General features: G+C 26.4%; 1 protein-coding gene across 2 annotated transcripts; it reads right to left on the bottom strand.

The window, feature by feature from the left end:
* Positions 1–83: 83 nt before the first annotated feature.
* Positions 84–12,758, bottom strand: LOC107173387 (uncharacterized). Of its 2 annotated transcripts, XM_089222356.1 has the most exons (11): positions 12,738–12,758; positions 12,509–12,638; positions 11,379–11,466; positions 11,157–11,276; positions 9,421–9,622; positions 3,950–4,023; positions 3,770–3,862; positions 3,336–3,407; positions 2,911–3,026; positions 2,660–2,732; positions 84–2,436 (listed from the first exon to the last, which is right to left on the bottom strand). In XM_089222356.1, exons 2-11 carry the CDS (start codon positions 12,532–12,534, stop codon positions 2,224–2,226), a joined length of 1,077 nt encoding a protein of 358 aa, XP_089078482.1. In that variant the 5' UTR covers positions 12,535–12,638; positions 12,738–12,758; the 3' UTR covers positions 84–2,223. The 2 variants fall into 2 exon arrangements, with proteins under 2 accessions (XP_089078482.1, XP_089078483.1); XM_089222357.1 differs by lacking the exon at positions 3,770–3,862.
* Between the last annotated feature and the right edge of the window lie 10,762 nt (positions 12,759–23,520).

Raw genomic sequence — 23,520 nt, forward strand, 5'->3', positions numbered from 1 at the left:
AAAAATATAAGACTCCTTGGAATCAATAATTAATCAAAATTGAAAATATAAAAAAAAAGCAACCATTAATAATGCATTCTTCATATATTATATATATACATATTTTTTTTTTTATTAAGCATTGACAAATATCGATTACTGTATTTGTTAACAAAAATAAAATTAATAAAATAGCAACAATTATTAACAAATAATTTACGCGAATAAACTCTTAAATATACTTAGTTTTTTAATAATGGAACAAAATATATTGGTAAAAAAAAAAAACATGATATAATTATTAACCATTCTAATTTATTATTTGATATGTATTATATTAATATAAATAAATATTAGTATTTTCCAATATATTCTTACACATAATCAAAAATAATTTATTTTAAATACATACAAATTTATTGTGTACCAAACAGGTATATGTAAAAATTGTATAGAGACCCATTTTTATTTTGAAATCAGAAATCGACGAAAGGAATGGTTTTTATTTAAGTTCACTAAACCTTGCAACTAATGACATTTTGAAATTAAATGAACAGTTGCAAGCAATTATTTTAAATGGAGTAGGCATTTTCGTGATGTCATTAGTTTTCTATAAGAATTTTTATTTTTTTAGTTTCTAGTGATTTAGTTTATACGAGGAAACAAATTATATTATATGGATTATGGATGTACGAATATATGCAGTTTGCTATGACATCGACGGTTTTATTTGTAAGTAAAAAAATAAGATTAAGCTTGGTAGGTACATAATTTATAATGAAAACATATAATTTTTTTTTTTATTAAAACAATTAAATCTAAGGAAAATTGCCGGTTTCGATGAGTAACAAAAGAGAAATCCGAAAAAAAATATTAGGTACCAACTTGCTTATGTCTATAATTATATTGTATTCAGAGTTTTTAAAGTGAAAAGTCGTTAAAGTGCGTTTAAAAAACATATCGCACATTAATTTTAATCGATGTTTAAATGGATAATCAGGTTTTTGACATCGTTATTATTGTATTATCCGATGAGTTGAGCTCAGGAGCTATATTTAAAAAGATTGGTGTTATCTAATTTATTTTTAAGAAAACGTTTTTGTTGAGCAGATCAAATTATTGAGCACGCGCCCTATGCCCCCTGTGTACTTATTAATAAATTATAAATTAAACCTATAGTATTTTGCGTTTTAAAAACTTAGTTTTTCGAATTTCTCAATAATTAGTAACAAATATAATTGAAAATCAGCAAATAACAAAACAGAGAAATTTGAAGGTAACCGTTTCATAAAAACATTTTGAAGATAAATTTAGGTATATAGACGTTATATTTTAATAATTGAAAGCATATCCTGCTGATTTTGGGTAATATAATATATCAAGCTTTGCTTATCCTGAATTAGGTACTCTACGTTTTGTTAAAATATATTATAATTTAAAATGTAATAATTGAAATACATATACAATTATAACAACAATGCATGATTCAATTAAAACGTTTAAAAATCATAAACAAAAATGTATAATCAAAAAACAATTTAAAATTACTGATCAATCAAAACACCATAATATACTTATAATTTCAGTATGATGTTCATATTTTATTTTTAAAAGAACTAAGGCAGCTGGTCAAAAACATTTCGTCAGACTTAGGTCTTAGATAATTTTTAATATTTTTGAAATCTTTGAGTTATTCATTTTTTAATCTTCAATCTTGTAGGCACTTTGAAAGTCTTTAAGGGTCATTAAAATTAAGATTATAATCATAGTTTAAAATTATTCGTGTTTAATTTCTAATCCAACGGCAATTTACTATAGTATGTAATATTCTTTGAATACTATTAATATGATTACCCAACTAAAAAAGAGGGTCCATAAAATGAAGAAACAAATTTATAGCATTCTCATTATTGAAGAATTAATGCATATTATTATACTTTCGTACTAGACTCAAATTCTAAATATGATGTTATTTAATATTAAACGTGAATTAAAAAATTGTATTGATGTGAATCCTATATAATTTTATAAAGTTGAATGAAACTTAAAATCGGGCCATGTGTAACAAAGATTAATTTTTATAAATTAAATTGTATTTCTTAACATTATTCTACGAACTAAATTAACCCGCAAGTTTATTCATATTATTACATAAATTGTTAGAAGTACCGCTATTCTCATCGTGAACAATTACTATAGTTGAATATTAAAACGATTCAACGAGACAAGCTGTAAAAAAATTGTTTATTTTTCTGGTGATTGTTTGCTATCGCCGCAATTTTTTCTCTCTTCTTTTTCTTTCAGCCTGTTAATTATAGGCAGCTGATATAGCATATACTCAAGATTTTCTTTTTGTCTCGTTGTTCCTTTTGGCGCTCCACCACCAGGTCTACCCCAGAATTCATTCCAATTTTCATGATGCTTTTGTCCTTCTTGTATATCTTCTTCGTGCTCGTGCTAAAATTGTCGATAAAATAAAAGATTAAAAGTTTTATCAACAACATATTTCCCAATATATTTGTTAGTTCATTGTAATGAGTAATCATTTTTTTTTCACTTTTTATATCCAATGTTTAAGTAGGTTTATTATGTATTCAATCGTCATGTTATTGTATAATACAATATAATAGCATGTATATATAATCGCATTTAGATACTAATGCAGTAATGCCATTCTTACTTGTTTGCGTTTTTCACGTCCGCTGATTTGTCTTTCAAGAAACTGGTGATATTCTCTTTCATCTATCAAGAAACTGGAAACAAATCATATAACTTTAAAAATCATTTAATATCATATTTAATCATTACAAATAATTTAATCGAAATGTTTTTTTATTGTTAAAAATAAATCATTTATTTAAAAATATGAAAAATATAATAATCAGTAATATTTTTTAACGAATAACTATTTTTATATAAAATATAACTTGCTTTGATTTAGGATCATAATTTTTCGTTACATCGCTGGTGTGCAAAGGCCATTTATTTTCTTGTCTTCTTCTTGCCGCAAGTAATGGCGCTAACTCTACTCCACCCGTAACCGCTTCCTACAAAACATGTTTAATACTTCATAAGTTTATCGTATATATTAATCTATTGTATAAAAACAGTTGAAAGATTTTAATTATGTTGTCTACTCATACACCTTCATATTTTATATTATCTGAGTTTAATAGTTACAATATTAAATATTAATAACATAATATTATGCATTTTCTAATGATAATTTGTTTCACATAATACACCTGAGGCGACGAGGTAAATTTATATGATTATAATTTATCGTAAGATATATGGCAATGCGAAATAGTTTTAATAATAATATGTTTTTTTTTTTAAATGTATGAAAGTATTACAATATCTTCAGTGCTTTCTTTATTGTCGTTTGGATGCGATCCCAATTTTAATATACTTCCATCCACGTATCCCTAAAAATAAAATAAAATATTATGGTTTTACCATTTCAAATAATTATTATGAGTTATACGTAAGCAATATACGCTATAATATTAAATTACCATGCAAATATTATTATAGTTAAAATATTTGTTTAAGTTCAAAACATATTATAATATTATTTATTCAAGCCATAAAGCTTAAGCTTATATATATATATATATATATATAATATAATATATATATAGAATTAAAATGTTTGATATTAATAAAAAAAAAAAAAAATTTGTTATAGTATTATAGCAAAAAGCTCAAGAATTTGAAAAAGCTACGATAGAATTATCGTTTATAGGTAAATGTATAATGTTAATCAATGTTCAGAAATAATTGTTACCAACGATCGAAAGAAGTTTTTTCCAATACTTTTTGGATCTCTCCAAATAACACCCCCTGGGCATGGCGTACCCCAGGGATCTGCGATCGAATTCTAATAATCATTTTACAACTAACCCAATCAATATTAACATGTACAAATTGTTTGAAATATTTAAATGTACACTACGATGGAACTTACCAATTTTTGGTCTTGTATCATTTCTTTTCTGCGGTTTTCTTCTACTATTTCTTGTTTTTCTCTGACCATTTGATCTGAAAACATTTACAATGATTCGTTTTTGTATTAATTTTAAATTACTAATAAAAAGAATATTGTTATGGATAATTTACATCGAACATGAATCCAGAGTAAAGATTTGGGAGGTACTATTTATTTAAAACATATACCCGACACCCGTGATGTAAAAAGAATTATGTTGTTACTTGTTTAAGTTACATAATACATTTTGATGAAACGTGATTTTGTATCATATTTCAAAATATATAATATTAAAAAGATATTGCAGGATATGAATTATAATATGATTTTATCTTAAAATTTAAATAATATTACCAAATTAAAAACAAATATAAAATACAATACGATGTTTTGTAACAATAACGTAGTTAAATTAAATATTTTAAACACTTTAAATGTATATATAACTATAGAAAAGTAACAAAAATATGAATTTTAATTAAAGTTAAATATTATTTCATGATAAACTAGCTGAAGATTATTTTATTATTTTATTAGTATCTACAGAACATTTAGGAATTAGTTTGATTTTATGCATTATAGAACATAGACTCTGCTGTTTATTAGGTGTCATGTGGATCACCGCGTGTTTTTGAATCCAATGATAAAAAATAATTGTAAGCGAAAAACGGTTCTGAGAAAAGACGGTCTGTCAGTCTATTTAAGCTATAGGCAAGTACATTTTATGGTATATTTATATTAAAGTAATTCATTTTAATAGGAGTATAGGAAGAAATTGTTAAAAACATTGTGTGTATAGAACATAATATACTTTAAAGGTACTTATAAAGAACCCATAAATAATATAGATATTGAAATTGGGTAAAACACGATTGCGTATGTTCGTTATCAGCAATACCTTTTTAAGCTACATGATTCCGTATGATTTTACCTGATTTTCAACTACACGATTGCATACGAAGTTTTACGCGTTGTTGCCAATTTTCATACCGGTATATATACCACATACAGATATAAGGAATAAGGATAGATACCTGTTAATACATAATATAAATAAATAATATTATATTCTAGGCCAAAAAACCGTCTCCACTCAGATTCGTTTTTCGTACACAATGATATTATATCATTGATTCATGGGCGTAATCGTTTTCCGCCAAATTGACCCTAGCCCGTTATCACCATGGCCGTTTTCCGCCAAAGGTTATATTTCCGATTTCCGCCAAAAAAAATAAAAAATTATTATTGAGAACCCCTGAACTGAATCCATCAGCCAGTTATGATTACGATGTGCTCAGTACATCTACTGAGTTTGTCAAAAAAATCTCTTTTCCAGATAGTAAATAATTTGTATAATAATGTATTATTTGGACAACAAACATGTGATATTGAATGTGTACTTTTATATAATTTTAATTTTTATAATAATGAGTGATGCATGATAAAATAAACTAATATTTTTATTTTATCATGGAGTGATGCTTATAATCATAAAAATGTATACTTAAACTGTTTAGAGTTTTTACGTAAAATGCTTTAAATTTGTATAATAATGTATTATTTGAACAACAAACATATGATAATTGTAAAGATTATCGTTTCCGTATGGTTAATATTGAATGTGTACTTTTATATTATTTTAATTTTTATAGTAATGAGTGATGTTTATAATCATAACAATTCGCATATAGTAGACTATGCTTTAGAAAATACGCTGGGTATACCTAAATAGTCGAATAATAATACTTTATAATAGTCGTAAGATAAGAATTAGATAGGTAATATAGTTTATAATCAATATCTGTGTGAGCCATGAGGTGAGCTGGCGCGTGTATGATACAAGGTGAGGAGCTTACTTGGTATCTGGATTCAGTTCAGGGGTTCTCAAACCTTATTAATTTTTTTTGGCGGAAAACGGCCATGGTGATAACGGGCTAGGGTCCTTTTGGCGGAAAACGGAAACCCCCGAATTCATAATTAATACCATCCCTCATAGTGGCCCACTTGTAACATACTATACAGCAGAAGGTCACCTATGTGCGTCCCTAACAAAAATGATCCTTTTTTAATGTTCCTATAGTGCGTCCAGAATAAAATATCATCCGAGTGCGTCCCAAGAAAAAAAGGTCATAATGTTTACATAGCCCGAATGCGTCCCCAGTTCATTTAGAATTACCCAGGGTGCACCACTAGGAGGTGAACTGGCTTACACCCCAAAAATATTATTTTTATTATTATTATTAATAATTTATTTTAGCTTAAACTGTTAAGTTTAGGTGAGCGTACAATTTATTAAAAAATTGTTTGTTATTATAATATATATTTATTATTTATATAGGCTGGTGTTTAAATGCCATTATTTGACAAAATCGAATCTTGATATTTTATTACTTTGAAATTATTTTATATTGTCTTCGATGTAAGTAATTCTCTTGCACGTACTTTCCTTTGTTTTTTTTGGTATTTGTGTGGCCGTTCGGATTGCTATTTTAGTATCAATTTGAATTTTTTTAAATATTTCCAAAAATGCATATGTGTCTGGGTGGTGTGTATAAAATAATGAGTTGTACTTGGAATGAAAGCTTTCACAAGCAAATTGTTGTTCTTTCAGAATTACTATTCATTTCGGCCCACATGGAAATGGGAAATTTTCTATAATGTAATCCATAAATTCGTTGAGTTTTTCATATTTCGGCATTATAGATACAAAATCTTCAATAATATACAGTTTTCTACATCTTCTAGGTTTAATAATGGTAAACCAAATTTATTTTTCAAAAATAAACCTTTTTCTGTTTGGTTGCGATAATCTTTATTCAACCCCAAATGTTGAATGTGACGCCACCATGCTTGTCCCAAATGGAAACAACATCCTTAAATTATTATAGTTGGCCAAACTTTTAATGCACTGAGATGAATAGATAATTCAAAATCCGCAAATATATATTCGGGAGAACAACATAAATTTAATTAAAAATATTCAGTTTTTAATATATTAAAACATTTTGCATATGATTCGCATTTTTTATTATTAAGTAAAAAATAAACTAAAGGTATGTAATGACCATTACTTAAGCCGTGTATTGTAAATAATTGTAAAAAAAATAAAGTACAATACTTTTATCTTAAATAGATACATATTAACTATAGTAGTTGTGGACCGAGGACGCACTCGGTCTATTCATTATAATTTGTCGATAAGACTGCGGACGCACTCGGGCTATAAAAAAGGTAAAAATTAAAAACGGGACGCACTTGGGATATCCCCCTGATTTTTATTTTATTGATTAAGATTACAAATTGCAGTTCAACAATGGATGAAACCTTCCATTCTAACGAAAAATACGATATTTTTATTTTTTTAAACAGGTATTATGAAAGTATAGGTACTTGGTTAGTGATATGAATGGATTTTCCAAAAGATAAACAATGCGATGTAGTTGGGATTAACAGTTTTGACAGTTCAGTATTTTATATACTCCCATAGATAATATAGAATGAATAGGCCATCCTATATTTAAAATACAAGGGGTCACGGTCCGGAATGTGGATGAGAGATAGATTGCTTTTATATAACACACTCAAGAGGTTTTATCATTAGTTTTATTTGATAATGATAATAGAAGATATCTGTGATAATATGATTATGACAAATATTTTTTATTGTTAATGCATTTTATTTTTTAAATTAGTTAATTATTTAATATTTTTAAAAATTGAAATTTAAGTGTTCCCTATTCCGTACGATCTATTATTTTGTCTGCGAGATATGGTTCGTACTTGCATTGTTTGTCGGTTGTCTTCAAAAGTCTTCTTAAACTTGACTTTTTGATGATTGATAAGACTTCGTGTAACCTCGAAATAAATGTTATAATGGCCTATCCATTCTATACTATATAATTATAATATGTATACACCACACGTAGCACACCGTTGTGTTGCCAAGGTGTGAATCTTTCAGGCGTTCATATTATTATTTTTATTTTTTTCACGGTTTAGTTTGAATCACAGATTCGTTCAATCACACCTCGATGTGGTTACCAAGTAGTCATTGTACATTTCTAACCTGAAGACGCATTTTGGCCAAAACGGTCGATTCTAATGAATCTATTCACTGTGTACAAATAATACTCAGATAATTACATAACATAATAATATTATATCTTTGTTAAATCATATTTATTTTTTAATATCGAATTGTTTATGTTCCTAGAAGATTCTTCGTGTCTTATATTAAGTAATTATATAAATCGTACACTTTTCAGGTTATAGAAAAAAAAAAAAAAAATTGAAACCTAAATTTTGAATATTACGTAGAAACTTAATAAAGGTTTGCTTTAATAACTTTAAAGCTTAAATAAAGTTTTGGTATCACAATTTTTTCCGAAAGCAATGGTTTATCATTGCTTTTAAATTTATAAGAAAAACCCATCTTTGCTTTTCTCGACTGAAGTCAATGAACGGAAATGTATGTACACGTGTCAAGTCCAATACCTGTGCTCACTTTGTCTTTGTAATTTATAAAGGGGCTCCGTCACTACTGTCAATTTTAACTCAAAATACCTATAGTTTTGACATAATTAATGTTAATTTTTGTTGTTCAATTTTCACTCTATAAAAAAATTGACTTCACCAGAAAATTCGGTACGAAATATCGTACGAAATATTTTGTAAAATTAAATTTTATATTAATGCGAATTGTAATTGAAAACTTGAAAATATGAATTTATTTGTTCAAAATTTCAAATCATAATTAAAATTAGAAATGGAAACTGTTTCATACGATCTGCAGACATTTTTCTTCTGAATTTAAATATTTTTTCAAAATCAAAATCAGGCAACGTTAACTAATTTCATTTTGTCAAAATAATATAAGTAAGTTTTCGTAGAATTCGTATAGTGAATTTCATATTGTTATTATCTTATCGAATTATTGGCATGTGCTTGAACGTACAAGAGACTCTAGTCTAGAGTGGTAACTGTATTAAATTTCACTCACGATAATAATCATTTACAACTAACCCATATTGACTAAGACGAGACTAGAAATTGCCTAAATGTTGCCCCGTATAGTATAATATCCGTATAGTGAGGTCACATAATATTATCTACCTTATAACTTTACAAACAATGTTAGTTAAATATAATTTCAATATCTATTTTAAAAACGATTCAAGTTTTAATAATTTTTTACAAAACTAAAATAATTATAACTTATAAGTAATTTATTGTGTTTATTCATAATAATAAATTAATTACATTCGCTTTTTAGGGTCGTCCATTTTTTCCGTCTTAACGGAGTTTCTGACTTAACGGGGGGTTTACATTCATTATGAATCCGGTCCAAAGAAATTGTTCGTATTATTGAGTTTTCAGTCTTACCGAAGTTTTACTGTATTTGAATTTATAGTAATATCATAAATATTGTATTACTTATGTAATACCCTTACCTAATTCCAACTTATAAGCTCTTTGGTCTTTTAATGGCATTCTGTATCGAAGATCATTGTCAACCATGTTTCTATCAGGAGCATGAAATTGAAACCTAAGTTGTGGGTCTTCAATACGGAAGTTTTTGATTTTTCCGGACAACGTCTTTTGAGGTGCTCCGCCTCCTGGTCTTCCCATTTTTGTCACTTCGTTACTAATTTCCTAAAATCGTCTTTAGCAATTATTTTATTTTATGATTGTTATACCTTATAATATTATTCATTTATAGCTAAATGTAACAAAATATGTATATTATGTTAATTGAAAATTATACTGATGATATTTTAAGGTATCTATTTACTTGGATTAATTCAATAAATTATTTTGTAATGTAAAGGATCAATATTTATTAGTAAATTATATATTAAAGATTTATACTTAATATTTATGTTTATTCTATGAAAGAAGTATCCTATAATAAAATTATACCTATAGGTGCATTTTAGTTTTCAATGTTTTCATATTTCAACAAAATTGTATTTATATTCTAATAATAGAACCAATAATGTTGTCAACCAATTACATTGGTGTATCGTATATGCGTATTTAATATTATTTTATTGCATGCATTTTGGTTCATAATAATTTATTGCCAATGAAAAGAAAGTATAATATTATAATATTTTCTGCATTGTGTTTTATGTAGTGCATACACTGGATACTCCATAAATAATAATGTTAGGCTATTAAATAAGAAATTCTACACAATACTATTCAAAAAATATTTTATATACCTTTATACCTATGATAGGTAGTGTGCACTTTAATGGAATGTGATTTGTTATAACACTAATTGAGTATATTTACTTATATGTTATGATTTATGATAGAGGTATTTTATTCATATTCTTTACATTTATATAGAAATCATTTTCTACAGACAAGAGGTCTAGTAAAAATTGATGAAGATTTACTTTATATTTTAAAATAGTTTTCCTTTCCTCACAACTATTATGTAAGTGTAATAAATAATAATATATATCTATAAATATTCCAATATATAATAAGCTAATAATATTATACACTGTATTAGTACCTAAATAATATATTTGTATAACAAGGTATACATTTTAAATATTTTGTGAAGCCACACATGATTGGTTATTATTTTTTATTTTGACTTTTGACTTTATTAAATACATAGAACCACAATATCATAATATTAAAAATTTTTCGTCGACTTACAAATTCACACGTAAAATATTTTCACTTGTAAAATTAAAATATCCTCATTGATAATATCTTATATTATAAAATTAGAATGGAATAATTTATGTAAAAAAAAATTTCCAAACGATTTTTTTAAAAACATATTTAAATTAGTTTTTTCAATAAATAAAACAAATTATTATTTAACGTGGGAACTGTATATAATTAAATTACCTAAATCTTTTCGTAAACAATTATATTATATTGATTTATACATACCTATATATAATATATATTATTATAGTTAAAAACATAATATTATGAATATGTAATATACATATCTGTATACTACAGCCAGATATCATAATTTTAGCATATTAAATTAAATCCCATGACCTACAATAGAAACAATTTTTTTCACGTTGTATATATGCCAACAGACTATATTACCGATAAGTTATATTACCGACACGATTTCTTAGTTTTTTATTTTTATATTATATTTATTATTTTTATATAACATTATAAATAATGTAAATCACCATACCTTCCAAGGTGGAGACGGAGGATCTGTAAATATTTTTCTTTTTCGAAGACCATCGTTGTTGGGAGCACCATGTCCAGGTTTTCCCCAAGGATAATAATCGTCAACTACGGATGAGAGAACCTGAAAAAAATACAAATGCATAACAACAATATCATATATTTATTTTTTTCATACGTGAAAAACTACTTAGGTATATTATAATATAAAATTTAATGAACTCACTTCTTTCTGCTCATCACACGTACGTGTCACAGGTTCCTTTTTTCCAGCAGAACAACGATGGCACTCATTATCAGGCATTGTGTTGTCACTAGGCATATTACGCATATTTAATTATAATGATGAAACGTTTGAGAAAGACACAATCACACCAGTATATAGAATATCACTAAGACATATCGGCACGTTCCTTCAGATATACCCACCAAAGATTTATATGGTTTTAAGTTTTTAGGGTGCAGTCAATTGAATTCAATAAAAAAAAAATTGTTTTGACATTTTTTATTACACAACTAATTGTAAATATCAGATATATACAATTCTATTGGATCTTATTAAATAGGTGCAGGGTAAAGTAATTACTGTTTAACCTCGAAAACAGAGTTTATGGTTCAGCGGTTACGGAAACGACATTTTTTTCGCACAAGGATATATTAATACTTTGTTAAGTATAACATAACAAGTTACATGATATGCTTACTTCTTTTAGTCATCACTGCGTAATAGATTATATTGTTTTTTATGTTAATTTTTCGAAAATATATCTTTGTTTAAAAAATAAAAAATATTTGGTTTTTTGGTTTTTTACAGTATTTATATATGATGCATGATGTATGTATTATGTATATAAGTATATTGTTCCTTATCAAATATTTTAAGCTTCAACATTGTGTATTTTGTATTTTAGGTACTATTGTCATTATACCTATTTTGAAAAATATAAGTAGGTATTAATACCTATCTATTAATTTTATTGTACAAAAGTTAATCTAACATAATAGGTACCTATTTAATTTAAAATGTCGACTTCATGTTAAATTTTTAATTTTATGACAGTTTAATATAGTCAATGCTGACTTCTATTATTTGAACTGTATAAGTAAGCTATATTATTGTTTAATCACTTACTTATTATCATTTTATTTAATAGAAAATAACTAGGTATTAAATGATCATTTGGATGCAACTATTATACAACTACCTACATATACATATTTATTTTGGATGTCCTATATTAAAATAATCTAAAATGTGTCCAAACGTAACAGTAATTTAACTGAATAAAAAAATTAAGATGGAAATATAATATTAAAATTTTTTAATAGAGTTTATTGCTTTGCATTTATTATTACCTGTACGCTCTGTTGTGTGTTGGCATGCACGCCCTTGTCAAGAACTACAACTGACGATTGAGTGGGTTACGCCGCGGAGTATTGCAATTGAACTTTTAACGACGAATTGTGCTCCGCCTGGCACCGAATTCTATAACCAAAAACCATCGGCGTTATATTTTATTATATTATACAATAAACGGAAAACAGGTCGAAGAGACACGATCCATTTATGTTTGTATTGTCGTACTTTCTGCCAAATTCGTGACATCCTCGGGTTTTTTTTTTCATTACTGTTTGTTGTCGTTATTATTATTATAATTTTTGCAAAATGAGATTCGAACGAGTGGTACACATGAACGTAGTTTACTACGACTTTAAATTGCGAAACGCTAAGGAGCTAGAAACAATAGGAACCACGAACGCAATAACATCGCTTTGAATTAATATATAACTTTTATCGTATTACATTGTTCATTTTATTATTTTAATCTAAACATGCTATTTTTATTTGATTTATAGGCAATAGGCATAATGCAATGTAATTTATTATATAGTTATGGTTAGCATATACACACTTAGGCGATTATCAATCGTATAATATAGTATACAAAATATTAGATAGGTACTGCAATGCTGGTAATGTACGAAATATATGTTTTTGGAGCAGTTTTTGCACATATATATCATAATAATTAGGAAACGGAATTTAATGTCTTAAAAAATAAGATAAATGTCCTAAAAAAATACGATTAAGTGCCTTAAAAAAATGTACTAAATAACTTAATAAATTATATTAAATTCGATAAATACACAATTTTTAACAGTTTTTTGTATTTATAATATTGTTATACCTAACTGAAAACTTAAAAAAATTGTACCTACATACGCACGTAATCGACAACGGCCATACGGTTTAATATTCAGCATTTTTCATGACACTATTCGAATTAATCGAACACTAACATTCGACTAACTAAATACTCTACGAGTACCTACTAAAAATCGGACACCAATTACTTTTATATCGCGTATCGTAACGTCATCGTGTTTATTTGATGGGAATTACGTATAGCGGTATAGAACTATAGAATATTCATAGATAGACGCGATCAGCTGGTCTTTGTAAAAATAACTAATTTACGAGACGGAACGAAACATTTAAAACAATTTACATTTAATGTATATCTTTAAAATTAACGATTTCAAGCAACAGATACATATAAAAAATGGCCTAAAATGGAAAAATGCACCTAAAAAAAAGCGGGAAAGTGGGTACATTAGGGGTATCTGACTAGGTAGGTTAGATTTGAATGCAATGATAGATATCATTTTATACGAAAAACGATTCTAAACGAAGATGATTTGTCAGTCTAGGATATATTATATTTAAATATTGTCATATATTCTATTTTGAAACAAATATTTTATTTTTCAATTAAGACGCATTTTGCATAAGGCATGGTTAATCAATTTTTCCAAAAACATTGCATGTAGTTATCATAATTCATAATACCTTATATTATTATCATAGATATACATATACCTGGTTATAGGATAAATCGTTATCATTACGCGATTTCATAAAAATTTAAATCTCAAACGCTCAAAACATTTTTCCTATAATAACGCTTAAAAATTTTCTCTATAGCTATTTGAAGCAAAACTTATGGAAAACTTAGTGTTGAATTTTATAACCTTGGATATAAATATGAACAATATTATGAATTTTGAGCTACAAAATAATTTGCAAATATTCATGGTTTTGACGAATTTTTGTCAATATTTGAAATTCAAATGCTAATAAAAATTTAATTTTTTTTGTGATAAGGATTGACAAATTTTTAAAGAATCTTGTATTAAATTTTAAAATCTTAGATTTAAAAAGAAAATTTTTTATGAATTTCTAGCTTAAAACAATTTGGCGAATTTTTGTGATTTTTACATATTTTGTCAAAATTCAAAATTTGTATGCTTATAAAAAACAATGTGACAATGAATTTATTTTATTTTTCAACTGATATTGTAAAAATGTGTTAAGAGCCTTGTATTAAATTTTCAAGATTTTCTACCCAAAAAATACATTTTCATCGATATTAATTTAAAAAAAACTAATAATGATCGAAAATTGCATATACCTATAGGCTATGAATAGCTCAACTTAAGTCAAAAAATTTTGAAAATTTCATGGTGGGTAGTATTCACTTATATAAACATTCGGTGAAAATTTCATATATCAATGGTCATTTGTATTAAAGTTACATCAAAAATCAAAATCGATTTTGTCGAAAACTGATTGTACGTAAAATTTCCTGTTTTTCCTATAATTTTTAGTTTGTTTATCCCGATTATTTAGTAAAATATTAAAATTTTTTTACTTTTGACACAACAGATTCACTTTCTGATCGAATATGGTACTGAAGTCAAAAATCGAAGCACTTTTACTGTCCCAAAACGTGATGACAGACACAAAAAAAAAAAATATTCATGGTTTTGACGAATTTTTGTCAATATTTGAACTTCAAATGCTAATAAAAAAAAAATTGTGCTTATGTATTCTTATAATTTTTTAATCAGTATGAGAATAACTTATGATGAACTTTGTATTAAATTCTCAAGTATTTTTATAGGGCCAAAAAGTTTTTATCGAAACTTCAAAAAAAAATTCTCAAAAAAATTGAAAATTTCAGTGGTCTATAAATAACTCAAAAAAAGTCAAAAAATTTTGAAAATTATATCATGTAAAGAAAATGCCAATTTAAATAACTGTTAAAATTTTCAAGTATTTACGACTTATACTTTTTGAATAATAACAAATGTTTAAAACCGTTATCGTTACACTATTTCGTAAAAATTTAAAATTCAAACGCAGTTAAAATTTTTCCTATAATGACGCTTCGAGTATTCTCTATAGCTATTTGAAGAAAAACTTACGGAAAACTTATTGTTGTATTTTTAATCCTTAGTTATAAACACAAACAATTTTATGATTTTTCAACTTCAAAATTTTACTTGCAATTTTTCGCGTTTTCCACTGATTTCGTAAAAATTTGAACTATAAACGCTTATTAAAAAAAATTGTGACTAACGATTTTTAATTTTTTTTAGATACAATAAGAAAAACTCATAAGGAACCTTGTATTAAATTTTCAAGTTTTTTTGGTCGTCCAACACTTTTTTACCAGCACTTCAAAAAAAAATTCTCAAAAAAATTGAAAATTTCAGTAGTCTATGAATAACTCAAAAAAAGTCAAAAAATTTTAAAAATTAAACTGTATTTATATATCACTAACATAAACATTTGGTGAAAATTGCAAGTATTTATAGTGATTAGTTTTTGAATTACTACCAAATAAAAAAATCGATTTGCTCGAAAAATTCCCGTTTTCTGTCATTTTTTTTTTTGTTTTTCTCGATTTTTTTGAAAACTGTTAGAAAATGTTTACTTTTGACCTCTATGATGCACCAAGGATATTCACTTTTACATCGGAAACCACCCCCAAAGTTTGAAATTGAAGCATTATTTCGACTAGTTATACACAGACACACAAAAAAAACACACATCATTGTAAAATCAATACATTCATCACTTCGTTCAGAATCTAAAAGTTTCTTTTTAAATAAAATTCTCTGATGTATGAATCGAATTATATATTTAGGAAGCATTACCCTATGCTATCCACTAAAAAATATATTTTACATAAAAGTCCGTTCCCTAAATATAAATTATAATATTATGTTATAAAGTTCGAAAACCTATTTATACCGGTTTGGGGTCACCAATATTGAGAAGATGGCGTTCAACGATTGGATACCTACATGAAATTAGTCTGATACGTTTTTATGAATTATTTTTAAACATTTATCAGAAGGCATAATTAAGTTATTTACATATTTAAAAATATGTATTTGCTCCATGGACATTATTTCAGCGTACCGCTATTACTTAGTTAATTATTTATTATTTTATCCGTATAAAATTGTGTCTATTATTGAGTTAATTATCATAAAAGTATTTAAATCAACTAAAAGCGTAAAAATATAGTTTGTTTGTTACTATTACTATACGTTATTAGAAAGTTTTAGGTTTAACAATTGGATACACTATATGGACCATTAAATAAATTAGTGATTATTTGTTACATTTTCTTTCACTAATATCAAACAAAAAAGGTATAAACAACCATTTTATTTTTGATGAAGGCACCTATTGAATATACATTTTTTTTGTTCAAAAGACAAGGACCGGGTGTAAACTGTATATCACAATATTGCTGTCACTGGGGCCCGTATCATTTATTCACCAAACTTCAAATATGATACATTTACACAGAAGTGGGGACTTATAACCACTCTGAATAGCTATATTTCAGCCCACAGAATCACACTATATTTACCCAAACCGCGAGTACCTACACCTCTTGCCAGCAGTCTGACATGCTCTGCAGCCTTCTTCTATACCCGATAGTATTGCTTCCTGCATGATCTTACAGACCACCATTCTCTGATTTTCTACCAACCATCAATCTTTCGTTTCCTCGATGTATCATCTGGGAGGAACTGCTGCTTCGGGCCCAAAATTTTGTCGGGGACATTCTTGAGACTCAGTTTCCGATCGACGCATAGCTCTATCTCGCGCCTATACCATCCGCTCAGCACGGAAAATTGAACAAAGTATGTTCTATTGTGTTCTCCAGCTCCTCACAGTGGTTGTATTTAGGACCAGTTGCCCCACCCCATTTCCACAAATAAGGTTGGTAAGCAGGTCCTCAGTCCTGAGAAGGATTACCACACATATTTTTAGAAAAATAATTTTTTTTATTTGTAATTTGTATGTTAATAATTAAATTTGAGATACAAAATGTAAATTTAATATTTATATTTATAAAAAATAGATACATATTTTTTGACGTATCTAAATAACTAAACTGTCTAGTGTGTACACTATTTAGTATCTAGATACCTATAGTACCTATATACCTATCTCATGTGTGTACCTACACAAACTTTAAATCTATTAATAAAATTTAATAAATTATATTTTTATCATGTTGTAGATATATAAACAAACTATGTAAATTTGACTATATTAATTAAATAAACTTAAACTTAAGTACGATATAATGTTTGAATTAATAAACGTTTGTAAATTGGTACACATAAACTTGATATACTTTGATTAGTCTACAAAACAGTTTTGAGTTGATTATTTTTGTTTATAGTATGTAAATTATACTATTTTACTTCAATTTTTCAAAATACTGTTAAATTAAAAAAAAAAAATTAAATATAAAAAAGGAATTTACAGAAAAACGGGAAATAGAATACGGTTTTAAGGATCATGTCTTTGAAAAGTAAACGAGAATACTTTTCTCATTAATAGTTTCTCATATTTTTATTTTTACTACCTTTCATGTTATAAAATGTAATAAAACTTTAATTTTAATGTGTTGAAACATTCATTACAATTTAGCATTGATAAAAACACAATAACAAATAATCACATTGCATACAAATTTGAATATTTTATTTCTATATAAGTATAATGTATACATGTTCAATAAAGTGGGATATCAATAAAATATATTTTATTTAAAAATAATAAGTTCTTCTAATAATTTATATTTTTAATTTATACACGGTAGCTCCTATATAGCCAGTAAATGAATATCACGCACTATAGTTTAGTAAGAGGTAGTCATGATGTCTGCCAATTTCATGCTATTTGTTGGTCAATATTTTGTCGACCTTCTACTGTCAATTGTCATGTGCTTTTAGTGTAAGAATGAAATAATCAATTTTCTGGATGTATAAAATCCTTGAAATAGTTTCAATAAAATTTTACATCAATTGTTCTTGTAGTGAAAATATTTTTATAATATTGATTTAAATTAACCAACTATCAATCGCATAATTTAAATAAGTATGCGGATTGAGTTGTTTTTTAGGCGTAAACTAATAATTAAATTTAACCTTTATTAATTATTATAATAATTTTTACAATGATATGTTCAACCTTTTATGACAGTATAGTTTAATTTAATCATATTAACTTTATTTATAATTTTGTATAGAAATATACAATAACATATAATCTATAGATAAGTATTAAGTATAAGCTGTTTATAATATTATCTTTTAGCAGGGGCGTCATTTGGGGGGGGGGCAGGGTGTGCGGTTGCACCCCTTACTTTTAGAATGTTACAATTGGCCTGCGCCTTGCTGAAGCCTAAAATAATGCACGAGCCACGAATGCACAATTATTTATGTGATTAAAATTAAATAGTAATAACCGGTCTATAATGTATGGAAATAATTGAATGCAGGATTATATACGTATGTATATCTATTTTATATGGCCTGGTGAAATTTCAAAATGGCCTGCTTGAAACTTCGCACACCCGAAAAAAAATCTGAAATGACGCCCCTGTCTTATAGTATAATGGTTAAACAAATATTAATGTATAATTCTTGTTCTAAAATTAGTTCATGAATTAAAAAGATTTATCCCTACATAATAATATATCATGTTGTATTATAAAATATGAATTATATTATGTACAGTTTATTTTAGGTGTATCCTTATAATAGGTAGGTACTTAGGTTACAATAATTCGCAAGTTTGTTGCAGATAATTTTGACGATAAACGCACCAATACTATAATATGTAACTCTAAATTAATTTTATCATAGAAATATTACTTTTAATAAAATATTACTCTGGTACTTAAAATTTTTAGAGCCTATATTGTAGTAAATATAAAGTTTGATAAAAGGTTATTGTGATTTTAAAGAAAATGATAGATACTTAAATACTTTATAATAATGTAATAATTAATGAACAATTTAATTAATAATTATTAAGTAGTATACCTGTTTAACTGTGCCTAAATTTATTGGACTAATATATGAGCGTACAATCATAGTTGAATCAAAGTAGATATTATGATTGTTATTATATTAACTATAATAACTGTTATAACCTTCATTAAATTACGTCTATGAAAGTATGCAATATGGACAATGAAAGTAAAATATTCATATCTATGTAAAAGTGTTAAGCATCCACTATAGCAATCCAAAATAGTTGTTAAATTAATAAGATAATAATAATATGTATGTATAATTTTAGTAAAACAATCCTACAACGCTACAACTCTAGAATGCTAAAGTAAACATTTTAATGAACTAATTATGATTGTTTAAGCTTTAAACCTCGTGATGATATTTGCTTTATGGTATAATTGAAAAAGTAGCTTATCTCCATAAAAAAGTAGGTTCTTATATAAGTATTAGGTATCTAGTAATTAATTATAATCTATTTATTATATTATAGAGATTGACGTCACAACAATAAATATTGGATCACATTCCTCGTGTTATACTGTTATATACTTACGAATTCGTGATATTATAATCGCCATTTATTCGATTCACCCATTCGTAACATTCGTTTACAGTGTACCTAACTGTAAAAACTGCAATATTCACACAAATTCGTGCTAGACTTGTTGGATGGTGGTGATGCGGAGCCGGCGGTGTAACCCACTTATATATTGTGTTCAGCGTTGATATCACTTATGTATATATTAGCAGTACTCTTCAAAACTTTAACCTAGTTTTGGACGCGTCTTTAATATTGTAATAAATAATTATTATTCTATAAAAATCTTCTCAGACAAAAATTACATGTTTGGTAATTTCATGTTATTGCGAATATGATTTTATTGCGTTTTTGCTTTTTGTATATAGGTGTCGCGTATAAGACACTGTTATAAAAACTGTATTCACACGCGCGCAGTTCCCACAAAATTACAGTACAATAGGCCTGTGATTCCATGATGGCTCACAACGATGGAGTGACCAGAGGTACAGAAGGAATATATTATTTTACAAGATACCGTGATTTAGGCATGAACAATTTTGGATACTATTTGGATATTGGGATGATGACTCCACTGAGGAGATTATAATAACCATAAATCCCTTTTAGAATTTCAAACAGTTCAAAGCTGCAACTTTGAGATATTTTTTGCTGTTTTTGGAAACTACAATAGTTATTCATTAACAGTAAAAATATTATAGGTATAATGAGTTCAAAATCAAAATATGAAATATCATCACATTTGCAGAGGGTAAAGTATATTATATTTTTTGTACTTTTAGTAAGTTATTATAGGCAATACATTACCTGATCTCTTATGTTCTTTAGTTCAGAATATTAAAAAATACATTTTTTTATATAAAGAGATTTACAGGCTCAACTGCTAAGTTTATTAGCCGACATTTTTTTTTTAATTTAAAATTTATATGCGATATTTTTAATATTTACGATTTGAATAATACAATTTATTTACAAAACAGCTGGTTAACTAAGTTAGAATTTGGTGATAAATTGGATGAATTTTGAGGTTTTTTCTTCGTTGGTAAGAGGATTTGTTTGATGTCGTGTGGCAAATATAGTATATAATATTATGATTTGATACAGTGGCCTAATCGTAACAATGTAAAACTCATACAAAATGAAAACTTTTATGAGTTGGTTGTAACTTTGCAAGACTTGTTTTTATTGAAGTTTAGTTAAGTCTAATATAAAAATATGTACATTTGTTATTACAATATTAAATTTTACAAATTAGCAGTATTTAATATTGTATTAATAATTTTATCATCATAATATTAGAAGTTACTTATTTTCAGATTTATTTAAAGGAAAGCTTAATCGTTATAGACTATTATATAGCATAAGTTTTTTAGAATACAAGTTACATGTACACGTGAATTACATAATAAAACCTACCGACACCGCATATTCAAAAAAAGTAAAAATGCTTAAAGCAGACTAAAACAACATATTTTTATATTTAAAAAATATAATTGTATATCATTCAAACAAATAAAATGTAAGTATAGTATCTTATAAGAATTATCATCTTTAGAAAACTGTATTTTTTACGTATAATTATGAAGTATTTATCGTTGCCTAACTACTTACCTATGTTACTATGAATTGTGAACAATTCATTATAAAAATAATAGTAATATTAATAATTATTTGATTTTATTTTAAAATTTTAAAAACAGTTTATAAAAATATGATAGTAAGTACTTTACCTACAACAAGATACAGCAAACGTGGGGCCGTATGTCTATATAGTCCACTTGGTGACAACTAGGGCGATACATTTAAATATTTAATACACTGTGGTTTAACGATAACAAAGAAGTACCAACTTCATTGGGGACTAAAGAAAAATAGAACACGTTTCATACGTTTTAAGGATAATACATAATAATTGAAGTCAAAATGAAGCATTTTTATAATTAATTAATTGATTGACTCGATATAATTTTTTCGGAACATCAAAAGATCGAAGACGATACGGTTATTATTAATTTTTATCTATTAACATCGAGTATTTAAGTATATTAATTTATACTAGTAAACTAGCTATGTGTATAGTTTAGTTATACTATATTAGTATACATTCTACGGTATCTAAATTCTAGGTAGGTATAGGTAGGTACTCTATGCTATTACATATTTATTATACGTACAACGCACGAATTATAAATTGTAGCTTATTAGTCTTATATGATAGTTATTGTGTTTTACTGCCAACTGGCAACTGCTAACACTGACTTCAAGAGACATGTAGTAGAAGATTTTTACTGTTCATTAGTTTTATGTTGATAAGTGATAAGTGATGATAACCAACAGCTAGTGATTTACTATTTAAATAAACAATTTGTAAGTATTATGATGAGATTGCAGTTTTAATTTTTTTAATAATAATACTATACAATACAACTGTATGAATTAAATTAAATACCAATAAAAAAAAATAAATAAATAAAATAAAAATAATATAACACATTTGGCATTTTTATAAAACAGCCCGACAGCTCATATTTTTTTTTAGTTAGTTTCATAATGCACTAATGCACACTCGACATTTTTGTATTTCAATATTATTTTATTTTATCATAATAGCAAAGAATTAATATTTACAATATTTCAACATTTAGATACATATACTGGCTATACTTGATTCAAAATTCGAATAAGAATTTCTTTTTAGTATTACAATGTTTGTACTAAGGATACTATACCTTAAAAATGGTTTTACAAAAGTATATATAAGATAATCGTAAAATCTAGTAGGACTTATTATACTTGGATCATTTTTACAAATTATTAATATCGATAGATTAATATTAATGATTTGAACTTCAAAATCACACCGTAGTCTTTACCTTAATTAAATTCTATTATTTATCGACTATCATGGAACTTTTACCCATAAAATACGGAGTTAAATAACTTTAGAACTACATGGACAAATTTCGATACAATGATACATAAATATTTTCAGAAAAAATAGCTGTTTTATAATTTACAATTGAAAAATTGTGTACTCATTTGAAAAAAATAGAATTGGACAATCCAGAATCCTTAAGTAGTAAAAAATTTCATAAGAATTTAAAAATTGCTTTCTGAATCACGCTGTATAACATTTATAATATACTAATAAACTTACAAATATTATATCATATTATATTCTTATTGGTTTAGGGGGTTAAGGATTTAACTAACCCGCCTTAATCACTATTACACAGTGGTAATGGTAAAGATTAACTAGAGCTACTACGTTACTACCACCCAATCTTGTCATAATCACGTGACATGACGTACTTTTAGTGACATAATCAGAATTATGTATGGGGGGGGAGGGGTAAGTATAAATTAAACTACATTTTTACAGTTTTCGTATAGAAGTAGGTAATGTAAATAAAAATGTATTAAGGGAAAAAAATTGGGATGGGAGAAACACCAAAAACCCCTCCCTGGCTACGGAACTGCGTGGTGCATACAATACTTGCACCCTACTATGATACTGCATTACTGCTATAGTGCCATGGGAAAATATGGGAGTGTGACGTAGACATGTTGTTAAAATTTATTATTAAATCATGATCTACACAAGACACACAAATAATGTAGTTGGATGGTCAGTGGCGGCGGCGGTGCA

This window comes from Diuraphis noxia, unplaced genomic scaffold (assembly GCF_037042655.1).
Source record: "Diuraphis noxia isolate RWA-SAM2 unplaced genomic scaffold, SU_Dnox_SAM2 contig0003, whole genome shotgun sequence".
In the NCBI taxonomy this organism is placed as follows: domain Eukaryota; kingdom Metazoa; phylum Arthropoda; class Insecta; order Hemiptera; family Aphididae; genus Diuraphis; species Diuraphis noxia.

What these genes read in the sequence shown, in the direction of transcription:
- LOC107173387 (XM_089222356.1), bottom strand. Translation starts at nt 12,534, where the DNA reads ATGCCAACACACAACAGAGCGTACAG. An exon ending in ACACACAACAGAGCGTACAG is followed by an intron (nt 11,467 to 12,508) that starts GTAATAATAAAT and finishes TAATATGCCTAG; the next exon opens with TGACAACACAATGCCTGATA. An exon ending in AAAACTTCTTTCGATCGTTG is followed by an intron (nt 3,408 to 3,769) that starts GTAACAATTATT and finishes TTTTATTTTTAG; the next exon opens with GGATACGTGGATGGAAGTAT.